The sequence below is a fragment of the Stigmatopora argus genome, chromosome 13 (assembly GCF_051989625.1).
Source record: "Stigmatopora argus isolate UIUO_Sarg chromosome 13, RoL_Sarg_1.0, whole genome shotgun sequence".
In the NCBI taxonomy this organism is placed as follows: domain Eukaryota; kingdom Metazoa; phylum Chordata; class Actinopteri; order Syngnathiformes; family Syngnathidae; genus Stigmatopora; species Stigmatopora argus.
This window is the reverse complement of record NC_135399.1, coordinates 11,614,475-11,622,830: the sequence shown is the minus strand read 5'-3', so window position 1 is coordinate 11,622,830 and position 8,356 is coordinate 11,614,475. Positions and strand designations below refer to the sequence as shown.

General features: G+C 34.9%; 2 protein-coding genes across 8 annotated transcripts; one reads left to right on the top strand and one right to left on the bottom strand.

Moving 5' to 3' along the window:
• Positions 1-241: 241 nt before the first annotated feature.
• mettl8 (methyltransferase 8, methylcytidine) lies at positions 242-3,876 on the bottom strand. Of its 5 annotated transcripts, none has more exons than XM_077617564.1 (11): positions 3,822-3,873; positions 3,399-3,503; positions 2,840-2,994; positions 2,459-2,550; positions 2,026-2,309; positions 1,749-1,798; positions 1,571-1,631; positions 1,288-1,427; positions 1,008-1,114; positions 507-572; positions 242-415 (listed from the first exon to the last, which is right to left on the bottom strand). In XM_077617564.1, the coding sequence occupies exons 2-11, from the start codon at positions 3,411-3,413 to the stop codon at positions 261-263; spliced, it is 1,125 nt and encodes a 374-aa protein (XP_077473690.1). In that variant the 5' UTR covers positions 3,414-3,503; positions 3,822-3,873; the 3' UTR covers positions 242-260. The 5 variants fall into 5 exon arrangements, with proteins under 5 accessions (XP_077473690.1, XP_077473691.1, XP_077473689.1 ...); XM_077617565.1 differs by having other exon boundaries at positions 3,399-3,506; positions 3,822-3,857; XM_077617563.1 differs by having other exon boundaries at positions 3,399-3,876.
• dcaf17 (ddb1 and cul4 associated factor 17) lies at positions 3,448-8,081 on the top strand. Of its 3 annotated transcripts, none has more exons than XM_077617561.1 (15): positions 3,448-3,575; positions 4,311-4,462; positions 4,538-4,641; positions 4,842-4,932; positions 5,019-5,155; positions 5,249-5,327; positions 5,593-5,682; positions 5,758-5,862; positions 6,066-6,168; positions 6,262-6,404; positions 6,725-6,834; positions 6,969-7,056; positions 7,130-7,213; positions 7,640-7,795; positions 7,864-8,081. In XM_077617561.1, the coding sequence occupies exons 2-15, from the start codon at positions 4,331-4,333 to the stop codon at positions 7,963-7,965; spliced, it is 1,524 nt and encodes a 507-aa protein (XP_077473687.1). In that variant the 5' UTR covers positions 3,448-3,575; positions 4,311-4,330; the 3' UTR covers positions 7,966-8,081. The 3 variants fall into 3 exon arrangements, with proteins under 3 accessions (XP_077473687.1, XP_077473688.1, XP_077473686.1); XM_077617562.1 differs by having other exon boundaries at positions 3,479-3,594; positions 7,664-7,795; XM_077617560.1 differs by having other exon boundaries at positions 3,479-3,594.
• Positions 8,082-8,356: the final 275 nt, after the last annotated feature.

The following is an 8,356-nucleotide window of genomic DNA, read 5'->3' as shown; positions in this document are numbered from 1 at the left end:
AGAGTTAGAATAATAATTTCCAACCCCCCCAAAAACATATTTCTCTTCTATTACGTAATGACGCTTCAGCAATTAGTATTAGTTCAAATTACTTAGGTAGATATACACGTAGAATAATATGGGATTTGTACTTCACTTAAAAATAACAACACAACATTTATTTGAGATATTTAATAACAAAAGTACAATGTGACAAAAGCAAGAGTTCCAAATGACATATTAGCAAATTAAAAAAAAAACATGCATAATGGTGTTTTTATTTAACCGGATGAGCATGGAGGGGATTTCCTATATTTGCTCTGCATCCACACCCGGTGCATTGACACTTTCTTTCCTCTATTAACTTGAAGTCTTCGATCCTCCAGATTCTGAACTTTTTTCAATCCAGCATTGGAAAATATATTATGAACTTCTTCTGTAAAGATGATATGGCAAAACAAGAGTGGTGCATTAAATGATGGTAAAAAAAAAAAATAGTAAGCAATTTAGTGCAGTTCCTTACATACCATTTGTGAAAAAATAAACACAGGTTCCATCCCCTCGCACGTAGAAATGGTCTGACAAACATTGACCTGATTGAAAATAGATCATTATTATTAGACACCATCCACATATGATACACAAAGACTTTCAAAATTAACGTGCCAGAGACTATACACATTTTAAAAACAAAAAACAATAGAAAACTCCAGCTTTCACACATGTTGTACATATCTCCAAGTTTATTTCAGAGTTCAGTCATCCATATCTACAGGAATTAGAATAACAGGTGCAATCAACATTGTAGACTGTGACATCCAGAAGCATATTTGGGAAAAAAATTCTCACATCAGATTGACTTTGTCTGTGCTGCCGTTGGTGGCCATATTGAGCACTTGCAAAATATGAATTAAAAACCTAGTGGTATGTACAACACATGTTCAAATGTCAGTGTTTTTTTCCCTTAATATTACATGCTGATTTTGGAGCATGCTTTCATTTGAGACAACAAATCCATTATGACTTACCCTTCTTAAACCTGAGCTGCGATAGGTCATATCTGCCATAATCACGAAAGAGGAAAATCCCACCAAACTTCAGATAGGAGGAGAGCCTTTTAACAACCTTTTGCACCCTGTAGATGAAATTTCATTTACATCAACTTTGACGCTATTGACCACAAACAGTATCTAGAATGTATTCACCATGGTGCATTTATGGATAAATGTGTGGCTAAAAAAAACAACAACAACTAATTGTTGATGTGCAAAAATGTGCATTGCATAAAAATGAGTGGCCTTAAGTCACCTGTCTGGATGAATTGAGGAAAGCACAAAAACTGCGAGAATAACATCCAGACTCTGACGAGGAAAAGGAAGGCAGCCCTTTTCTTCACAAATATCATGCATGAACGCATGGCACACAGAATGGTCATAGTTGGGGTGGTTCTATAAGAGTGGAAAAAATCCATGATATTGAAATCAAACCGAAATTTTATTCACTTGTCTTTCTACAAGCATGTCAGAAACTGTTGGTACGTATGTTTTAATAACCACAAGGTACTAAAAATATTACTGAACATAATTCTTACCTTCAACAGCTTAATAGCAGAAGGGGAGAAGTCACAACAGTATAAAAATGCACCGTTTTCCCTGTGAACAAAAGGCACATAAGACCATAGTAACATTAATAATGTTTTTTCAAACCCAAAAGCCTTGTAAAGATGTAAAGCAATTTATAATGTAGTATTTTTTTCACACAACACTTACTTGATATTACTAATAATAGGAAATACACTGTTGCCAACTCCGCATCCAATCTGTAAAGAGATACAGTATGAATGCTGCACATTTAATACAGTGATGATCAATATATACACAATGTTTTATTATTATTTAACCCTTGACTGGTAAATATAGATTGGCAACAAAATTCAGAGTCACATGTTAGGACAAATTTGAGTGCACTCAGTGTAGGGATGAATTTACATTTATGAATGTGAAACAAAAACCAATTCAAAATATATAGTAAATAATATTTAAAAACCTCCAGTATTCTGAAAGAGGCATGCTGTCCAGGGTAAGGATCTGGCAAAACTTCATTTGTTTCCATTGCTGCTTCTTGACACACGTGCTGATGATTTGCATTGCAGTCAAAGTGTGTATTGCTGCCCTGTCGCACATGTCTGGTATCCATCTCCCCGCCGAATACACTACTCGGAAGTAGTTCTGGGAATTCTGAAAGCAGCCACTTGCGATCTTTGAAAAATGTACCCTTGTGTATCTCATAAAACCTATCCCAGTACTGGGCAGCTTCCGTATCAAATTTGCCTGTGGACAAGACATTAAGCATATTTTAACCAAACATTTGAATGTTTCGAGTTTTAACATTTGAACGATTCAAGATTTCTTTCCAGATGTAAAATGGCAGTAGTTTAGTCATTTTCAGTTTTTGACATGGCTATTAAACTGATCCTTGCCTTGTTCTCTTAATGGAATTTGCACTTCAGAGTTTTGGAGAGCTTTCAGCCGCGCATTTTTTTCATCCTCTTCTGTCCACTGCACGTGATCCCTAAACATTAAGAGGAAAAACATGAATTTAAGGAAAAATACATGGTATGTATTTGAAAGTTGGTCAACAATTACACTTCCAAAATACTATCTAGATCAGGGGAGCCCATTATGTAGATCGCGATCTACGGGTAGTTCGCCCGCAGAAACGCTTTGCCCACCCCTGAATTAAAAAAAGTGGATGGCTCATTGAAAAGTAGATCTTGGAGCAAAATAGTGTGAGCATCCCTGATCTAGAACATATAGAGTTTTTAGGAGACTGGATCATAACGACCCATTAAATGACTGACCACATATTATGCTTATAGATGTCATCAGGATTGGTCAGAATTCTTGAACCCAATGGAGCTGTGGGCCTGCTTTCCGTACTCTTCCATCTTGTAGACACTCTGATGAAGACTTCCCCGTGTGTGGCTCCACAAAGTCTCCGGAATGCATACATAACCTATTTTCACCCAAATATTTGTTCTTGTAATATTTGAATATTGGCAATTGTGGCACATTACAAATTACAAAGTATTTGTTTTTGTTGGTTTAAGTTTTTTTTTTTAAATGTCTCTGGTTGTCATCTCACAGTAAATGCAAAATGTCTTGTATGTTTTCAAAGTTATTTTTTCCAGTTCAGTTAGCAAAGCTGAGAGAACACAATGTTTTGGCTTAAAAGCAGGCATCACCATTGCCTATAGTACATTGAATTTCATGCATTTATTGTCATTACGCAAGTATACACTCAGATTTAAAGCTTCAACTGAAAGTGCACACATAATAAATAGGCATAAAATTATATACAATAAATATATAAAATAATATATGTATTCGTAATGTATTTGTGCAAGTGTAGATCCATACCTTTGCTCTTGCCATTCAGTGAAGCGTTTTTATTTATGCTAGTACATGTCTTTCCTCTGAGTGTCAGTAGTGAGCTTAAACTGTCTTGTAACTCGTAAGGAAGACCTGCTTCCGAAACAAGACCGGAAAGGCTCAGTAAAATATATTTATATATAATTTAAATCCAACGCTACTACGGTAATACAAGCAAACTGATGTATGTAGCTATACAGTAATATAGTGTTGTTACCTTTTTTATTTTTATTTTACTGTGTTTCTAATAAGCCTAGTGAGTGCGCTGAACTCTTGATTCTGAAATACTTCTTTAGCTAACGATGCATGTTATTGTAGACATTTGATTTCCTACAAATGTACTTTAAGACCCGCAGTCCTGCGTAGAAAATTTATTCTAAACGATTTAACGGAAAACAAAACCATAATCACCCGTCTAGATGGCTGTTGCGGACCCCCTGAGCGTTAGCTTTCGCATATGCGCACATGATCGCTTGTGTCTTTTTTTTTTTTTTTAACAATACTACCTTTAACCCCGTGCATGTTACAGAACAGTGTAAAATACACAAAATGATGAACATGACTCTGAAGAGGGATTAAAGAGAAAACTATATATATATATATATATATATATATATATATATATATATATATATATATATATGTGTGTGTATATATATATGTATGTATATATATATATATATGTGTATATATGTATATATGTGTGTGTGTGTATATGTATATATATATATATATATATATATATATATATATATATATATATATATATATATATATATATATATATATATATATATATATATATACAAATGCTGCACTGTACTGTAGTGTAAACTTTAATGCTTGTAATTCAACATGCCATTCAGTTGTCATTTGTTTTGCTGATTGGGCTCTTAACAGGTTGAGAGAATTGCCACCAAATGATGGCGCTTTACTCGAGGAAAAGAAACATAAATGCTACTGAAATGCTGTGCTGGAGATGCAGAGGTATCAGCGATGGCGGGACGCTAACTAGATTCAATATGAAGATCCTAAGAAGACTCATTTTACAGGTAATGGAAAACTTCATAGCACTTAGAAGTGGCTGGGTTTTCTCTTTAGTTTGAACTAATTTTTATCTAATTCAGGATAATCGGAATTTCTATTATGGGGGGAACATGACATCAAAATCCCCAATAATGTGTGGAAATAATAAAATCTATCTAGAAAATTACCTGAAGTGTTATAGCTGGTGAGTACAAATGAATATCTTTTGGTTATTCAATACATTATTCCTAATACGATACATATCTACAGACGATTCACCTAAAGAGATTTTTGTCATTTTCACTCATTTAAACCATTTGTAAATACACTACTTTTCCACTAAAAGTAGAAAAACAAAACACAGACATTTCATGATGAATGAAAATCAGCAATTGAACCTTTCAGTGTACATTCTGACCCTCACGTGCTCTACGAATTGCCTAAACGATCTAAACTGGATAAGTTTGAAGATACCTTGATGTGTCAGAGCCCACTTGTAAGTAATGCCAAAAACATGACGTTATAACAATAAAATGTATCTACATATTTATGCTGAAACAGTCAAAAATGTGTTGTTGGCAGGAAACCACATTGGCGTCTCCTTCTGATCACAAGTCCAGCATTTTAGTTTTGACTGCCAATAATTGGTTGTATCGGTTATCGGACATAACAGGACAGGAACTGGAGAGAGTTTTCCTCTCTTCAAAACACAAATTCAGGTAAATGGAAAGTGTTTGGAATTTTGTATTAATATTTTTTTCATTTTTTATTTATTTAATATTACATTGTCATGTTTCTTATATTTTTTGTAGGCATCTATGCTGGGATCTTCCTCAAGAGATTTTTTATGTAAAATCTGTTCAAAATAACGACACACCCATAGCACCGCAGGTGAGAAAGAGTTAATTCCATAACGATGTTTTTGACACTTTTGACAAGGCCAAATATTATAAATACTTTTGCCTTTTCCCATCTAGTTTGGTTAGAAAGTTGTATAATTCAGTTACAGAACTCCACTAGTTACAGTTTTTGATATTTTCAAATAGTACAAGATACACAGGTGTCATATCTCAATGAACAACAAAAGCAAAATAACAGAAAGTACTCATTGATGATAATATGACTAAATGATTATTTTATTTCCAAATTTTGCCAGGCTGGCGTCACACAGAACACATTGTTGCATCTAGTCATATTTCAAGTTTTTCCTTTACAAATTGTGGGCATGATGGAAATCAACAAACAGGTTTGTATATTTGTTCTTGTCGCATTCTTCGATTATAGCAGGTGTGGTTTGAAGATATGTATTTAAATCCTGCAGGTATTTGGCAAAGGCATTACTGATGTCATTATATCTCAAGGTGTCCTGGCTGTGTCTTACCGCAAGTCAGTGAAGCTGTTTAGCATCGAGCATATTCTGCAAAAGGTGTGTATTTTGGCTTCAAAGTTTGACACGATAGCCAAATTTACACACTGGGGTACGAATTGTGGATTAATTTTTTTCTACACAATTTGTACAGATTGTCATAGTGACCCATTTTTCAATACTACTGAGCTTTTGGACATTTTAGAAAACTGTATTTTCAGTTGGTTATCCATATTATTACGACTAAACTGTTTCTTTTGTAGTACCTGGTGGAGAAAGTAACGCTCGGAAAAAAAAGTTCACTTCTTGGTGAAAAAACAGTGGGAGAAGCTCCGTTTGGAATCCCGGTAAATATCCAGATTACAGGTACCTTTGATAAAGGTTTTATTTTACCTCATGACTGCAGATAAAGAGATTTTTTATGCCACAGTGTTTGTTATTTTTACTCTGATTGATTAGATTGCCCCCCCGTGCTTTTTGAAGTGTCCTGTTCTAACAATGGTGTGCAGATTGGAGGATTTCCTTGGCATTATATTCACACACCACCAAAAAAATGTCACGAAGGGAGTCACCACATCTCCTCACTCAAAGACAATACTATGGTATGACTGACAAACGCTTAACAGGATGAGAATTTGCATTTATGAGACGATGATCATGTAGATACTTTAAAAAAAAAAAAACTAGTTTGTCTGTTTTTATGTCTTAAATGTGATATGAACCAGTGGCAAGTTGGTTAACGTCCAACACAACCCAAGTGTAGTGTTGGCAGGGGTTGTTTTGACAATTTTAGTCCTCTACACTTTTTTTGTTCATTTGTCTCCTCTGATTATCTTGTTGAGAAATTTCCTGAAAGGTCTTGTCTTCACACTTCATTATGTGTCCCAACTAAAGTTAGTTTTTTTGTTTGTTTTCATTGTAGGCCATAAATGGGATACAGAATATGAAGTGTTACTCTCTAGAAACTGATTTTATTTTCTTCCATCCCGACGAATCAGGAAGAATTATTCATGCGGGGCCAAGCACCATTAAGTGAGTACTATTACAAAGTAAAAATGTTTCAACATCAGGTATATCTGTATCATCACACCCTTTAATAGAGATCTACAACTGTAAATATTAAAAATCATCAGTTGTCAGTAAACACATTTCTCCACCTCTTCTAGCATTCTAAAAATCCTGGGTGAGTTGAACAGTAGATTGCCATCAAAGGTAGTGAACGATTTCTCAATGGAAATTCCTCGCAACAACACTGTAAGTCTAATGGTTTGTATAAATGAGGGCGTTTGTCTTCCATGATATTAAAAATGTTATGTATTTATTGCAGGAGACCTCGCAAGTCATGGTTACTCTTTCAGGACGCACAGTGAAAAGAAGAGCCCAACAGCTTGATGATGATCCTGACCTGAAGGTACATATTAGCTCACAAGGGCAAAAGATAGCATCATTTTGATTTTGACATTTACAAGCGATCACAGTTTTTTGGTGGTTTTTTTGCAGTGTACTTTTATTTTCAGGCCAGTGTTAGTTTCTGTATGTAAATGTTTTGTGTTCACATTACTACACTTGTTAAAATGCGGTGCACTTTACTCTCTCAGTCACAAGACTAATCTATTAGCCTCAGAGCCGCACAAGCCGGTTTGTCTGAGCCAGAATTATTGTTTGTCAGTAGGATAAATATTCATGTATTATCTAAGTAGTCTGTCAATGGTAATATACATCCAAAAGTAAGTCAGAGTTTTGTGAATGCACCCAATATCTTTTGATCTGTGCTTTTCTCTCGTGTGACCAGGAAATTAACCATAATGAAAATGTAAAAATAATAATAATGTTTCAGACTTTCCGTATGGTTATTTATGAGGATGAGCTGGACCTTTTGGCAGTGGTGGTGACCAATGGTGCAGATGAAGAGGGAAGAGCTCAGGTACAACTACATGACAATCAGAGTGGACAGTTACTAAAGACTGTCAATCTGTTGGAAACATGGGATGAGGTGAGTTAGTACACATGATATGCATGTCTGACAATATACTGAGGTGAATGTTCATCTTTGGTTTTTAGACGAACCGACATGACCTGTCGTTCGACAAGGACACAATGGTTCATATTGAACAAAAGAGAACCAGACACTGCTGCTATGTTTACAAGCTTAAATTGCTGTAAAATAGCATCAAAAGTGAAGACGAGCTGCTTTTTTTCTTTAATTTAATATGTTATTTTGTAAAGTGTGTAAGATCATCTAAGGTGTTTTTCTATTAAATGAAACATTGTCGCAATCATTTTTTTGCTATAGACGTCAATGCTTTCTGTGACAAATAGTCATGTGGAAGTGGGATTTACTCCATCGCTTGCAAAACAAATATTATAATTTTCTTCTTCATACAGTGAATGTGCTTAGATAAGTGTTTGCATAGAGTAGGTGGCCAAAAAAATGTTAGGTAATTTTTCAAGGCTAATTGTTGTACGAGAAACTCCCGTGGTTTTGCAACATTTGAGTGAGTCAGTCTAAGCTGTTTTGGTGGAACATTTCCTGGCATTTTCCATGTCTCATTTG

Bases quoted from the DNA above. Each gene is read 5' to 3' on its own strand.
- dcaf17 (XM_077617561.1), top strand. From the start codon at position 4,331: ATGATGGCGCTTTACTCGAGGAAAAGAAACATAAATGCTACTGAAATG. The intron at 6,835-6,968 runs GTGAGTACTATT...CACCTCTTCTAG, and splicing joins GCGGGGCCAAGCACCATTAA to CATTCTAAAAATCCTGGGTG. The intron at 7,796-7,863 runs GTGAGTTAGTAC...TTTGGTTTTTAG, and splicing joins TGTTGGAAACATGGGATGAG to ACGAACCGACATGACCTGTC.
- mettl8 (XM_077617563.1), bottom strand. The intron at 1,632-1,748 runs GTAAGTGTTGTG...TTTTGTTCACAG, and splicing joins CCTATTATTAGTAATATCAA to GGAAAACGGTGCATTTTTAT. The intron at 1,428-1,570 runs GTAAGAATTATG...CCACTCTTATAG, and splicing joins CTGCTATTAAGCTGTTGAAG to AACCACCCCAACTATGACCA.